This window comes from Manis pentadactyla, chromosome 1 (genome assembly GCF_030020395.1).
Source record: "Manis pentadactyla isolate mManPen7 chromosome 1, mManPen7.hap1, whole genome shotgun sequence".
Classification (NCBI taxonomy): Eukaryota; Metazoa; Chordata; class Mammalia; order Pholidota; family Manidae; genus Manis; species Manis pentadactyla.
Genome location: NC_080019.1, coordinates 175,314,826 through 175,329,118, shown reverse-complemented (window position 1 = coordinate 175,329,118; position 14,293 = coordinate 175,314,826). Strand labels below are relative to the sequence as shown.

At 53.8% G+C, this 14,293-nt stretch overlaps 1 protein-coding gene across 1 annotated transcript in view; it reads right to left on the bottom strand.

The window, feature by feature from the left end:
- Positions 1-339: 339 nt before the first annotated feature.
- NR1I2 (nuclear receptor subfamily 1 group I member 2) overlaps positions 340-14,293 on the bottom strand; it is a 32,186-nt gene continuing 18,232 nt past the window's right edge. Inside the window, exons 3-10 of the mRNA XM_057488630.1 lie at positions 11,124-11,355; positions 8,118-8,251; positions 6,632-6,819; positions 5,501-5,775; positions 3,478-3,620; positions 3,180-3,296; positions 2,732-2,837; positions 340-1,497 (exon numbers count right to left, since the gene is read on the bottom strand). Coding sequence (XP_057344613.1) covers positions 1,353-1,497; positions 2,732-2,837; positions 3,180-3,296; positions 3,478-3,620; positions 5,501-5,775; positions 6,632-6,819; positions 8,118-8,251; positions 11,124-11,355 — 1,340 coding nt within the window. The 3' untranslated portion in view covers positions 340-1,352. The remainder of the gene's footprint in view (positions 1,498-2,731; positions 2,838-3,179; positions 3,297-3,477; positions 3,621-5,500; positions 5,776-6,631; positions 6,820-8,117; positions 8,252-11,123; positions 11,356-14,293) is intronic.

The following is a 14,293-nucleotide window of genomic DNA, read 5'->3' as shown; positions in this document are numbered from 1 at the left end:
ATAGTAAAATAAGTAGTAAAAAAATAGAAATAGAGATACCTATGTTAATCCATAATATGTCTATTTCCCCACCCCCACATTTCCCTTTTTACCAGAAAAGAGGGCAACAAAAAGTTGAAATCTCTAGCCAAAGTTAATTATTAAGTCCTCTTGCCTTGATTTGACATTAAACTCAGGAACACATTTGTTAAGCCTAGTTGTTCAGTGTGGAATGCCTTATGTAAAATTAGTTAAAATATAATTGCAAAGAACTTTTACTTGGAATGGCTATAAACAAAGCAGACACTCATATTCTTCAGCTTTGAAAATGGATGTGTAAATGGTAATACACGGCAAATGTTCACCTAGCATGTTTATTAACCGCCGTCACAGAGACCACCCTGGTGTTCCAGCCTAAGGAACACGCCCAAGCCCCAGTTCGGATGTGGAAGCAGACATGCACTAAGTCACACATGTGTGCTCCTAGCCCATTAGTGCCCTTCCTGCCATGAGCACATGTTCCAGGGATCCCTCATTTGTGTCCCCAGGAGCATGCAGACCCCACATAGCTCAGCATCCACACAAGGACATTCCTTGTGTTTCTTACCACCTCTCCTTTTGTGACCAAAGCTTTTTGTATTTCTGCTTTGTTTTCTTTAAACTATAAACTCCCTGAGGTCAGGATCCCTGTCTGAGTCAGCACTGTATACCCCAGAGCAGGTTGCATACTGTTGCTGCTTGATAATGTGTTTGAATGGATGCAGAGACACAAAATGAGGATCCCAAAAAGAGGGAAGAATAACACATGGAAGGTCACGACAAATGCCTGATACTTGGTGCAGGCCTCTGGCTTCTCTGCAGAATACCCCAGCAGACACTAGTGCACCTGCTGACAGGCACAGGCCTGAAACTCACCTCATGTCTCAGGATGGAGCCTCAGGGTCGGCAATGAGTTGGAAGTGGGAGGCGGGTACTTGAGGTGGCAACGAAATACCCAAGAAGCCAATGGATTTGGCCCAGCTCCCGTTGCCCTTTTCCATCTCCCACGACGCTCAGTCCCCAGGCCACAGAGCCTTTTCTAAGGGGAGGACGGCTCTGCCTCTTGATGGGCCTGACCTAGAGGCCAGCGCATGTTCCCTACAAGGCTCTCTGGCTTCCCTCTCCACAGACGGAGCCGAGGGCTGGGAGACCCATGTCCCACCCTGAGCAATGCGAGCCAGCACAGTCAGAGCTGTCATCATGAGTTCCCTGGGGGGCAGGACCTGCAGGGCACGGGCAGCTCTCAGCGGTACCCATCTGTCTAGTCCCAGGGGCAGCGGCTCCGAAGGCTCTGCTTCTGGCTGCCCAGGGAGACCTGCCCAAGGGGCAGCTGCTCAGCCATCTGTGAGGTTGAACAACTCCCGCATGAGTGGGGTGGCAAAGGGGTGTATATCTTGGATGCGCAGCAGCCGCTGGGTGTGCTGAGCGTTGATGCTGCGAAGCTCCGTGAGCATAGCCATGATCTTCAGGAACAGGAACCTGCAGGCCAACCAGAGGAAAGTTTGGGGTGCGGCCTGACCTTTGCCCAAGTTTGGGAGTGTCAATCTCAGGATAGCTCAGTTCAACCAAGAGACAGTTTGGTTAAATCCCTTAAGGTTCTCTTTCAGCCTGCGGCCGAGAAGGGCAGAACAGCTGGGGGACTGCAGGTGTGGAGCTGTGCTCCCAGCTCGTGCCTTGTGCCTTGGCCTTGAGTCCTTGCACACAGAAGCCCAGGCATTGCAGCGGCCAAGTGTCCCCACGCACTTGGGGGAAATCTACACCCTGGGGGTCAGACTGAGTCGTTGTGGAGGCAAGGCCTGCAGGCTGCAATCCCCTCCTGGAACTACATGGGATATAGTGCCTGAGACACACCTGGTGCCTCAGTTTCCCCATAATGCCTCCTGGCTCTGAACAATTTTAAGACACAGCCACCCCCAGCACCCCAGGATGTCAAGCTCAATAGAAAGCTGGAGCTGTGGCTGAGTGAGGGCTTGAGGTTTTAAGTACTCACTAGCATGCCCATTGCTGGCCCTCATCCCTCCTGGCTGGGCCTGTGAGCACCAGGTCACAGCAGTGGCAGAGGCCCAGGGAAGGGGTGGAAGCCCCTGTCTGGCAAAGCCATGAGCAGCCTCCCTCCCTTCAGTCATGACCAGGACCAACTAAGGAGTTTTCTCTCCCGTTTGCTTGTGTTTGTCCTGGGAGGTGATCAGGCAGTGCTCGCAAGTGTGGGCTCTGGTCCTGGCCCGCCCGGGTGTACCACCAGATCCCCCCATGTGGCTGTGGAGCCTGGGCAGTCGTCCTGAGCCTCCAGGATCCTGCAGGAGGGCTCATGGGGCTGTTTTCAAGATTAAAGGTACCCCTTAACTGCCTAGAGCCAGGGCTGGCCCTTCTCAATAAGAGTAGCTGTTACCGATTTCCTTATTGCTATCATCATTATTATTATCTTTATTATCACACTGTTTGCTGCTGACCATTGCTAGAAGCCCCTACACCCTGATGACAGGAGTGTGGAAGGCCCTGAGCCTCAGGGAGCAGTGTGTGGTCAGCTGGCCATGGCCTCTGGGCCCCTCAGGTTTCACCAAAGCTGGGCTCAGGCTGACTTGGCAGGAGGCCTCAGAGCAGGGCCCCAAGTCCTGGCAGCCAGAGACTGCCCCCCCCAGCCAGGAGCAGCTCCAGTCTGCTCTCCCAGAGAGGCTCAGAACAGGCCCTCACACCCTCCCTGCTTGCTGCTCACCGGTGGGCAGGCTGGGGCCGGTTGCACTCGATGTAGGCCTTCAGGGCCATGGCGAATTGCTCCTGCAGCTGGTCCACCGCGCTGCGCTGCACCACACCTGGGCGGTCTGGCGGGGAGGGGAGGACAATGTGGGGCCAGCAGGGTTATGGGGGCAAAGACAAGCTCAGTCCAGCCCAGAGAGAGTGAATGGCCAGCCAACCACCTTCCAGAGCCAGAGACACCCAGGCAGGGCCATGAGGGGGGCACCAGGAGGGCTCTGCAGCACCCCTGCCCTGACCGCCACCGACCCAAGGATAGACCAGCTGAGGCCCCCTCCACCCACCTTCCTGGCTGTAGTGAGTGGAGGCAGGGCCATCAGTGGGACCTTCCCTGGGGAGGTGAGGGGTTGCTGCCTCCAGCCGCTAACGCTGAGGGGGGTGAACAGGGCGTGCGGAGCAGGCAGCCTCACCTGGGGAGAACAGGGAGATGGCCTGCATCAACACGTACTCCTCCTTGTGCAGCTGTAGCTTCTTCAGCATGTAGTGGAATTTCAGCACGGGCTCCAGTAGAAGCTGCTGGAAGCCCCCTGTGGTTGGGTGTAGGATTCAGAGGGAAACTAACTTGTCAGAACTTGACCCAGTACTCATCTCCCCTCACCAAGGCCTCAGCTCCCATCACCTGGCCTTCAGCCCCACCATCCCCAAGGCTCATCCTGGCGTGGCTCCTCTCCTCCCCCATGGTGTGCTGCCCTCCCTCTGCCAGGGCACCTGCAGGGTCTTCCAGGCAGTAGGACAGCCGACCACATTCCCAGGTCCCAGTCTCCGCATTGAACACAGTGTTGAATCTCAGTTGACACAGCTCAAAGCTGGCCCCCTTCAGCAGGGAGATCTGGTCCTCAATGGGCAAGTCCCTGGCAACAAGGATGGGGAGGGAATGCCAGCTTCTCCGGAAGCTGCTGCAGGCCAGCACCCAGCCCATTATCCAGGTATCAGGATGGGCTCCGGGCCCTGAGGATTATTCTGCTTGCTCTCGCATTGCCCCTAATCTGCCCTCTCTCAAACCACCGAGCAGATTTCTCCTCCCTGCCAGCTCCCTCAGGGCTCCTGCTACCATCAGGGGCTCCCCTGCAGGCTGGCCCTGTCTCCTCTGGCTCCCCACACAGCCACTGACCCACAGCTGGTGCCTCAGCCCATGGCCCTGGCCTCACACATTCTGCCTCAGTTTCTCCACTTGGAACGATTGCCACTTTAGCTTCACAAGTAAATCCTACTAGTCCTCAGGCCGAGCAGTCTTTGCACCTTCTAGAAGTGTTTCCAGAGTGTGGAGCTCTTCCTCAGGTGCCACTCCTCCGGTGTGAGTTCCATGCAGTGGGGCTATCCCCTTCCCACTGTCTATTTTGGATTTAATATTTCCACTCTTTCTCTCCAGGCAGCCTGGGTACCTTGAGCCCCACTCCCAGCACCCAGCACAGACCTAGCCACAGTGGCTGCCTCTGCTGTTCATGGTTAGATTGATAGCCCTCACTGCCTGAGAGGTCCCTAGGTCCCTGCCAAGGAGGCATTCCTGCTAGAAGCCCAGGAGGGAGGGTGTTCTGGTGGCCCTCAAAAGGGCCTCTGCCTAGCTGTGATCTAGGGAATTTGGTCCCTTGTTTTCCACACCCCACCCTTCTTTTAGATCCTTAATACTGAGCTGCAAGTTGGCTTTATTCCTCTCCCAGTGCCTGGCTTAGGATCTGGCAGGTAAGTGCTCTGAATGAACTCTGTACTCTGTGCTTCCAGATCTGGCCTCGCTGGTTAACTATGACCCTTTGCAAGGTCATCAACCTCAGTGAACCTCAATGCTGCATCTTGGGAATGACGCTGATAACAATACTTGCCTCCTGAGGTGGTTGTGCCCAAAACTGTGGCCATGAGAAACAAAGAGTACCTGCCCACTCCAGTGGGTCACTGACTATCAGTAGGGATCTGCCAACGTCCACATGTATAAGCAGGCCTCCCTCCCAGCTGCCTTTCCCATGATCTGGCCCCCCTCCTGCTTAAGTAAGTCCTAGGTGTCACTCGATAGGGAACCCATGGGCCCCTGGAACGTACCCTGCCCTCCTGCTACTGAAAGCAGGGGCCACTCGGGAGTGTGATTCAGCTCCTGACCCGGCCCCAGGGGGCCAACCCCAGGGAAGGTTTGCCGAGCGCCTTCTCCTGACAGACTGTGTGTTAGGGGGCCACGGCCGCCACACCAGGAGGGCCAGGGTTTCTCCCCACCCCCAGTGCCCCTGACTGTTGTGGCTGAGCCCGGCTCTGGGAGTTCCGGCCCTGTGGGGCCTGTGACCACCCACCCTCCTCAGGCCTCTCAACCTTCTCCTGGCAGCAGATTGCTGGACGCCCTGGTCTGTTCCTGTCTCCACTCCTCCCTCTGGACTGCCTTCCCTTGCCTTCCAACTCCCTCTTTGCTCTGGAAATGCCAACTTGGGATTCCTGCCCTTTGGGGCAGAAATAGGGGAGGAAATTACTCTGAATGTCTACCATGTGTGTGCCAGTTGCTCTCCAGATAGCCCTGCAAGGTAGGCATTAGCTCCCTGGTAGCGGAGGAGGTGGCTGAGACAGGTGAACGGCTCACAAAGCTCATGAGCCATACAGCAAGCGCGCCACTCCCCAGTAACACCAGGTGCCCTGGGGGCAGAGACAAAGGAGGGCCTTTTGGCACCAGCATCCCTCAAATTCATAGGCATCTACCCCAGGCCCTGGCCATTCTCAGCTCCTTTCCACACCTGTGCACCCAGTGCTTGTGTCCTACCTGAAGTGGGAGATGACTTTGGCAAAGTTGATGATGCCTTTGAACATGTAGGTTGACATGTCAGCCATGTGAGGCAGCAAGGAAAAGATCTCTTTCCCGCCGCTGTCAGCTGGGGGTGTGTAGTTCCAGACACTGCCGTCGTCCCCCCGCAGCTGCAGAGAGAGCTTCACCAAACACAAACCTTCCCGGATGCGGGTCCACTTGGCAGCTTCTTCCCCGGATGGAGTCTGCAGAGACTCTGGAATCCTGCAGCCACTGCTAAGCACCTCGGGCAGCTGGGCCAGGAACCGGGAGGTGGAGAGAGGAGAGGAGCTAGTGTTCTCCCAAACAGGTCCCCATACATGCCCCAGAGCACATGTCCAGCCACAGCCGGAGAGGACACCATCGCAGGCACACACGCCACACACACGCGTGCAGCATGTGTGTTTCTTCTCTCTTCTCCTATCAGATGGTGCACTTACTGGATCTGTGAGCTAATGACCACTCACTTCCCTGCCTGCTCAGACACGGGTTTGCTCCCTGCCGCAGTGTGCGTGTCCCAGGCATCCCCGACCTTGCCCTCAGGAAACTCAGAAAGAAGGGTCTCGGAGCTACAGGTGGGAAGCATAGACTTCTGAGGCTGCTGGCTACCAACTCTCTGAGCTGAGCAGGCCGCTGAGATCCCTGTGAGCGCCGCAGAGAAGGGCACTGGACTGGACGTGGCTAAGGCCGCTGAGATCACTAACGTCTCTAGGATCAGAAAACCAGTTCACAAACATCAGACCCCAACAGATTCTGACCCTGCCCTTATAAAGCTCTAAGTGCCAGCAATGTTGAGGCAACTCAGCTTCCAAAACTCCATTTCTGGCTCAGGACCAGTTCCTACATGTTGTGGAAGGAGAGAGAAAAGATCCTCAAGCTGGAGTGTGGCTCAGAGCCCCCTGGGGGTCTCCTCAACACCCAGACCATGGGGCCGCATCCTCAGAGTTTCTCATTCAGAGGGTCTGGGGGGACCTGAGCATTTGCATTTCTAACAAGTTCCCAGGCGACGCTGCAGCGGCCAGACCAGGGCCCATGCTCTGAGAACCAAGGGAATGAGAAGCCGGGTTTCGGCGCTGGGATGGCTGCCCAACCGACCCGAAAGCCTCATACCCGGAAATCCTTGAAATGGGCAAAGGTGGTGTCAAAGGTTTTCATCTGCGCGGCCATCAGCTCCTTGATCATCGCCTGCTGCTCCTCAGTCAGACCCCTGGCTCCTGGGGGCTGAGTCCCGATCCGTTCTCCCCTCTTCCTCCTGATCAGGGCACGCCTCTGCTCCACGGCCGCGTCGGACATGATCACTGCGGGGACAGCAGGAGCGGCTCAGGCCCCTCACCTCCCAAGCAGCCATAATGGGGGGGCTGGTGGCGAGAAACTCCCAGCTCCCAGGTCACCCAGAGGAGGATGGAGGGTGTGCGCTGCCTGAGGCAGTGGGGTTCGCGACAACTTTCTGAAGCTTCTGGAGCCACGGGAAGAGCTCTGGCTTCAGAATCAAAAGGTGCTGCGTTTGAGTGTCAGCTTTGCCGCTTACTAGCAGTGACCCTGAGCAAGCCCCTTAGCCTCCCTAGCCCTCAGTTTCCTTCTTCATATTCTGCAGTGACAGAGTTCTCCTGCCACCTGTAACTCTGCTGTTTCAATGAGGCATTGCACGGGGAGTGCCTAACAGCTCCTGGCCAGCCACAATGTCCCCAAACTGGCATCTGGTAGTGTTCTTCTCTGGTGGTCTAGATGCCGACAAGACTCCTGAGACACCCAAGGTCTCTGGGTCTCCAAGACCCTGGAGAGCTGGGGCCACTGCTCAGCAAGAAATATCAACTCCAGCCACTTCCTATGTAGTCTGGAGCCTTAGGGCCTCCCAGGGATTTCTGGGGCCCATGTGCCTGTGCAGAGCAGAGCTCTGGGGGTCCTCGGTGGGAGAGAGCAGGGGCAACAGACAAGGAACTCGCTCTCAGCTGGTCTGCAGGGAAGGTTCTCTCTGCCTACATGCCCAGAGAACTTGTCCCCTGAAAGAGGCTGCCCATTCTTCAATGACTGATGGAGACAGATATGCACTGGAAACTTCCAGCTCTTTTCCCCATCAGCTTTAAACTCAAAGTGACCTGGGAGCACCGTGATACCAAAGCTCCACAGGTAGAGTGAGAGCAGCCTGTGTCACCGGTCTACAAACAGCTCCTCTGTAGGATGCCAGGTCTGAGGCAGCTGGTAGATGGTAAGATTCTGGAAGGTTGGGGGTCATATCACACCATGTGTCTCACTTCCATCTCCCAAATTCACCTCCTCCAGTCAGCTAAAACACCATAAGGACAATTATGAAGGGGACAAAAAGAATCACGCAAGGGCACCCAAGGGGAGAGAGGGCATGATCCTGGCCAGGGCTCACCACACTTCCCCGAGCAGAGCAAAGATGCTCCGCATCTGTCAGGTCCCTCAGGATGGGCCTTGGGGTGCTGGAAGAGGGGCTGTAAGCTCCTCTCCACGAGCCTGCCTTTTGCACACAGGCCATGAGCCAACATGTGACCTGTGCACAGGTGCTCATACACACCCCACGCCATCCTCCTGGCCGGCACGCATGCACCAGTCCATAGGCCCCGCCACTCACTCTCCTTCCTCATGCCGCTTTCCAGGCACTTGCGCAGGCGGCAGGCCTGGCACTGCCGCCGCGTCTTCCGGGTGATCTCGCAGGTGCCCTTCCGGAAGGGGCACCTCAGCCGGGCATTGCGTTTCATGGCCCTCCTGTGAGAGAACCAAGACCAAAGGTAGGCCGCCTGGGGGCACACTGTGACCCCCCTATGTCTCCCAACCCCAGGGACACTAGTCACACTCTCTGTGGGCCCTGCCTTTGCCTCTGTGTTGGGTCAGTTTCATAGGAAAGGTACAGCAGGGGTTTGCCAGACTTCCCTAGACGCCCAGGAGCCAGGTGGAAGAGGGCAGGGGGCAGCCTTTCCTGCCACATTCACACTTGTGCTTGTGTTACAAGGGGTGCCAGTGCCCTGAGCCACTTTCTTCAGCTCCAGACCCCAGTTCCTGCCCCACACCCTGGCCCCACACTCCTATCCCCTTCCCCTCACCCCCTCCGTGTTACTGGGCACCCCTGGGGAGGACCTGGGGGACATGCTTCTGCAGAGGAGGCTTCTTCCTGGATTTCTCCTTCTGGGAAGAGGGAGCCACAGGAAACCTGTCCCGGAGTTATAAGAAACGTAAGAAGCCCTTTCTTCCCCAGCCTCCATTCTAGCCTGGGCCCGGGGGCAGCCAGAGGACTGGGTAAACTGGTGGGAAGCTCTCTACTTCACTGGACAATGGTCTCTCCATTGGAAAAGTGGATTCTTCTGATTGGCCTGGCAGAGCAGAGGCTCAGCGCCCGGTGAGAGTCGAGTGTGCAGGCCCTGCACCCACATGGCCTTGCCCAGCTGTGCCTCCAAGGGGGACCATGGGATACAGGCCTTTTAGGGACCCCAGCACAGCCACCCTCTCCCCACAGCCCAGGCGTCCCAAACTTGCCATGGAAGACCCAGGATAAGGACCCTGACTTTATCCCTCCCCCTTCTTGCAGCTGAACAGAAGGAGACAGATTCTTCCTTGGCTCAGCCTCTGGCTCTGGTCCAGCAGTGTGGAAAATGAGGGAAAATGAGGGAAAGTGAGGGAGCATAGGGATGGGCAGGTGGGGCCGCAGGCTGGGCCTGGGGGCTGAACGGAAGCTGAGCTCCAAGCAGGTCTGGGCTCAAGAGGCTTGAGGTCTCAGGCCAGTGACCCGCCCAGGGGGCGTGTTCTTCTCGGGCATCACCCTTCCCTGTTTACCTTCCCTGCTGGTCTGGTCCTACTCAAGACAGCTGGTCCTACCCAAAATGGGAAGAGGGGGACGGAGCTCACAGTCATCAATGGTATGAGATGGCTCAGGTGCAGGGCTTTGCAAATTCAGTTCTCACAGCCCTATGAAAGTCACTGCACCATCTGCCCGGCACAGATGAGGAAACCAAGTCTTTGAGAACGTAGGTCACTACCTGTCCTCCAGGTAAATGACAAGCTGAGACTTGAATCCAGGTCTGCCCGACACCAGAATGCAAGTTCCAACCACTGCAACAGGCCGCCTTCTGCCGGGAGTCCTGGGACAAATCCCCAGAGGAGGAGGGAGCGCAGAGGAGCCTGCACCCCGTGGCAGTCCGCACTGACGCTGCCGGCAGACTCCAGATCTGGCTCAGAAGTCCGCCACGTGTGCCCACGTTGCCGTATGCCCAGCTCAGGGATCTATCTCCGAGCTCCTTGCTAGTGACCAGTTCAGGAGGCAGCCAAGGCCTGGTTCTAGCCAATGTGAGATGAGGGGTCTTCTGGGAAAGGTTTCCTTGTTCTTAGAGAGGAAGCAACGGGCCTTTCTGTTCCCTGGCTGAGCACAGTGGTTCCTGCCTGTGGCCCCCAGCACCGTGCAGCCCCAAGGGGCGCAGGCTGAGCTCAGGGCATCATACAGATGGCACAAGAGAAAAACGGACACAGCTGAGCTGCTGAGCTCACCCCCCCCCACGGCTGCAGACTTCTAGTTATGAGAGGTACCGGGTTCCCTGGTGCAGTACCCTGCTGCGCCTCTGTCTCTTGCAGCTGAACGCAGCCTGCCAAGGCCGCTGTATCTTAGCCTTGTCACAATCCCCACGATGCCGGCATTCACTTCTCACCGGAACGCAGGCACCTTTGGACCTGCTCTAGGCCCACCTAACCCTGTGAGACCTCGAGCTGGGTCCACATCAGCCTCGAACCTTGGGTTTTCTCACTCGTGGGGGACACTTTGCTGCTACAGTGCCTCCTTGGGGTCCTCCTGTGGGCCCCCCACCCATGACATGCTGACCAGCAGCCCATCTTTGGGATCGCAGGGAAGGCCCTGGCTCTGGGGTTCATTTCTGTCCGCATGTCCAGCCACCAAGAAGAGCTCTGCAGGGGGCGACGTCATGCTGGCTGTCCGAGGGTGCCTGAGGGTCCCAAGTGTGGCCCTGGGGGTGGGAGCTGCTTCCTCATCCCAGCCCTTCACAGGGCGGACTGAGAGCTGTCCTTCACACACACCTTTCTCTGCTCCCTTCCCTTTCTCGAAAGATCCCATTGAATGTTTTCTCTTTCTCATCAGAACAACACTAGCCCTTCTACCTGGGCCTGTCCTGCTGTTGAGCTGGGGCCTTTTCAGTGTTTAGTTTTTTGGACCTCGTGTCTGCTTGCTTCTAGGTGAGCTTGTTTTGTCATATTCTACATGTATTCTATGCCATTCTTTACTCAACCACCACTCCCCAAGACTGATTTGGACACTTGCATTTTGGATTTTCAAATTTCTTTGCTCTCTTATGGACTGATTTTCTATTTTATTCAAGAACACATGGAGAAACAAAGGGGGACCTTATAGGAACGGGGCCTTTTCCAGGTAGGGCGGGAAGATAGAAGATGAGGGAATCCTCTGAGGTATAAATGGCCCTCCTGAGATGAATCAGGATGGGCCACAGGCCCATGCGGAACCCAGGAGACAGGGGGAGCTGAGGCCCTGTGATGGTGCCCAGGGACTAATGGTGGAACCCCAGTTAGATGAGACCCCACATGTCTGAAGCGGCAGATGGGGAAAGCTGACAGGTAACTCTACCTGAAAAAGCCCTTGCATCCTTCACAGGTCATGACATTGAAGTGATACCCAGTGGCCTTGTCCCCACAGACTCGGCAGGCCTGGGTACCATCTCCCTCATCTGCGCTGGTGGCGGGCTTTCCGGCAGTGGAGTCTGCTTCTTCACAGAGCAGAAGGTCAGCATGGTGCCAGCTGTGCTCAGCTCTCACCTCCAGGTTTGCTTCTGGTCCTCTAGGACTAGAAGAGAAAAAAACTGCAGAGAATGAAAGAGCTGGACAGGGAGGTACTGAGGCTGTCCCCCCTGTGCACCGCTCACATGCAGCTCTGTGGACCCAAGAGCTGACCTTTGGTGGGAGAAACATGGGTTAGGCTGGAGTTGTTATAGTGATGTAACCAGGATGTTGTATACATAATAACAGGGCCCTGGAGTAAAGAATGTGAACAAGAACAAGGCAGAGAGAAGGGTAGGAGGAAGAAAAGAGAAGGATCCAGAAAAGGCTCTCTGGGTTGGATCACAAAAGTCGGTCTTGAATGGACTGAGATTAGGAGGCCACAAGCTGGTCAAAGACCTGAACAGGGAGCAGCCCATAGGAGACACCATTTGTTCAAGATGGTATCTGGGACTGGAGAGACCCACAGGGATGGCCCATCGGTGTGTTGTGGCCCAAGCTCCCAGAGAGCTGGAAAGCCTGAGTGGACAGAGGGTTTTTAAGCAAGTAACCAAACAGATGGGCAGAAAGACCAACAGGGGCCAGGCTCACGATGCAGAAAGAATGCAGTCCAGGCCCCAGTCACACTGGGCACACACGAGTAATCAGCGGACTTGCACCCATTGACAGAGCTGTACTCAGGGCGTCCACCTCAGGTGACTTCCACACGGGGAGTGTGATTTGACCTGTACTGGAATAGTCCCTAGAATGGTGAGTAGAAACTGGAACTGTCGTATTCACTGCTCTTCCCGAAAGTCTCTCCAGGCATTGATTACCAAGGACCACCACACCACAGACCATGTTGCCTCTTTAAAACCAAAATAAAACTTTGAGGGCACCTCCAGCACACAAATTTCTGCTTCTGGCAGCATAACAGATAAGAGCTGACAGCTTTACCTGTTAATGGTGAATTCTAAATTAATCTGTCCCCTGGCCATGGCCCTCCAGAAAACTGCAAATGAAATAGGCTGGCTGGGAACCTGAGCAGGTGTGTGTGGGAGTCTCCCCTGATTTTTCACATAACCCTGACCTCATGTAGGCTTGGAGTTGTAATGTATAATGTGGGTGTTCACGCAAACCTCAAGCCAAGAATTTGATTTAAAGTGGCCTGAGGCTGGGAGTGCTCCTAGACACCTGCAGAAGCAGGTGCGTTCCTCCTCTAGAGGCGCTCACTTTGTGCTACCCAGGCACAAAGAACCACACAAGTACTTTTCAAGAAATTTGAGCCAGAGCTCACAAATTATGAATGAAAAGCTAGCATGGCACCATGAGCAACAGCCAGCAAAAACAACTCACAGCAGAATCAGACACATAAGGACCCCCTGATTAGCAAATGCAGAAAATGCTTAAGCAAAGAGAAGAGGTTGAAGATAGAAAGAGCAAAAGATTATAAGACTGACCAAGCAGTTTTGCAAAATGAGTAAGAACTGACCATAAAATCTAAACAAACAACAACTGTATAAGCCAGTAATAACAGTGGCTTGGGAGTTAGAAAAAACAAAACATAACTAAGATATGGAATAATATGTAAGTCAAAGATGGCTGGTCAGTGTGAAAATTTTCTAAGGTTCTGCATTATTGGGTGGCAGGGGGGAGGATAATAACTCAGAGTTTGATTAGGAAAGAATGCTTATTACCTAGAATTACTTCTAGATAATCCCTAAAAGTCTAGACATGGAGTACATAAATTGAAGCTAATAGAAAGGAAGAAATGGAAGAAGAAGAAAAAAATCCAATTAGGGAAAGAAAAGAAACTGAAAGAGTAGGTCAGATAGAAAGTACAAGTGAAGATGATGAAAATAGAAAATACTTTGATTATTAAATGTAAATATGTTAAATGGGTTCCCAATAAAACACTCTGCCACAAATGGTTTCGGTAGATGGCCAGAGCTATCTAAAATTCAGGATCAGTATTTTAGGGTCAGACTTTATGTTAGAAAATAAAGGGTGATGATGGTTGTTCCCTAGACATACTGTGTTGATCAATTTACAATACATACAAGTATCAAATCGTTACATTGTACACTTGAAACTAATATATTATATACTGATGATACCTCAATACAAAAAATAAATTTTTTAAAGGGATGGGGAAGATACTAAGATGGTAACTAATGATTTTTGAAACTAGGTCCTTTGAAAAAAAAAAGGTAACTCATCTACTCACTGTAACAATTATTATAACATTTATCACTTCACTCAACAGACATGTGTTGAGCATCTACCACACACCAGACACTCTGTTATGTTGGGTCTGTTTTCAGGTTCTGCAGAAGCTGGAAGTCACTCTTTTGGCAGAAATTCAGGGCCTGCTATAAAGCTCTTTAACTGCTCACAGACATGAAGAGTGTTCCAAAATCAAAGAGCATCACAGGAAGGGAAAATTCTATAAGCAAAGTACTGTTTGAGAGTGCACACTGGAGGAGAACAGCCTTCTGCAGGCTTTCAGTTTCATTCAAGGGCCATTAGGAATGGTAAGATCTGGGGCTATGGAGGGGGTTGGCAGAGACTGTGCACATGAAATATCGGTTTGGACCATGGTGAGGTAGTGAGACGGTGCTTCCTCAGTGATCAAGATAAATGTCATTCCCCAGAAGGAAAATGGTAATTACAACATGATACATGAATCCCAGGAGAAGCTCAATAGTGGACATACACCGAGAAGAAGAAAGCAGTGTGTCCAAAGGGGCAGAGGGGAAACATTTACTTAAACTGTGTCTGATGAATACATTCCCCAGTTCTGTAATGAGGAAGTATTAGAATTAATGCCAGAATCTCACTCCATGGCATTCGTACAGGCTTCATCTGTATTCCAGATCCTTGACTTTCTAAGCAGAGGCACATATAAACAGACAACTGCATGTCTAAAAGGACTTGTGGTATTCCTCGGGCTGACGCTGCCAGTTTTCTGCAGAGTCGGTAGTTCTCAGCCTTTGTTTTGCCTGAGTTTACTGTTAAGTAAGCAGGCTCTGACCCATTCCA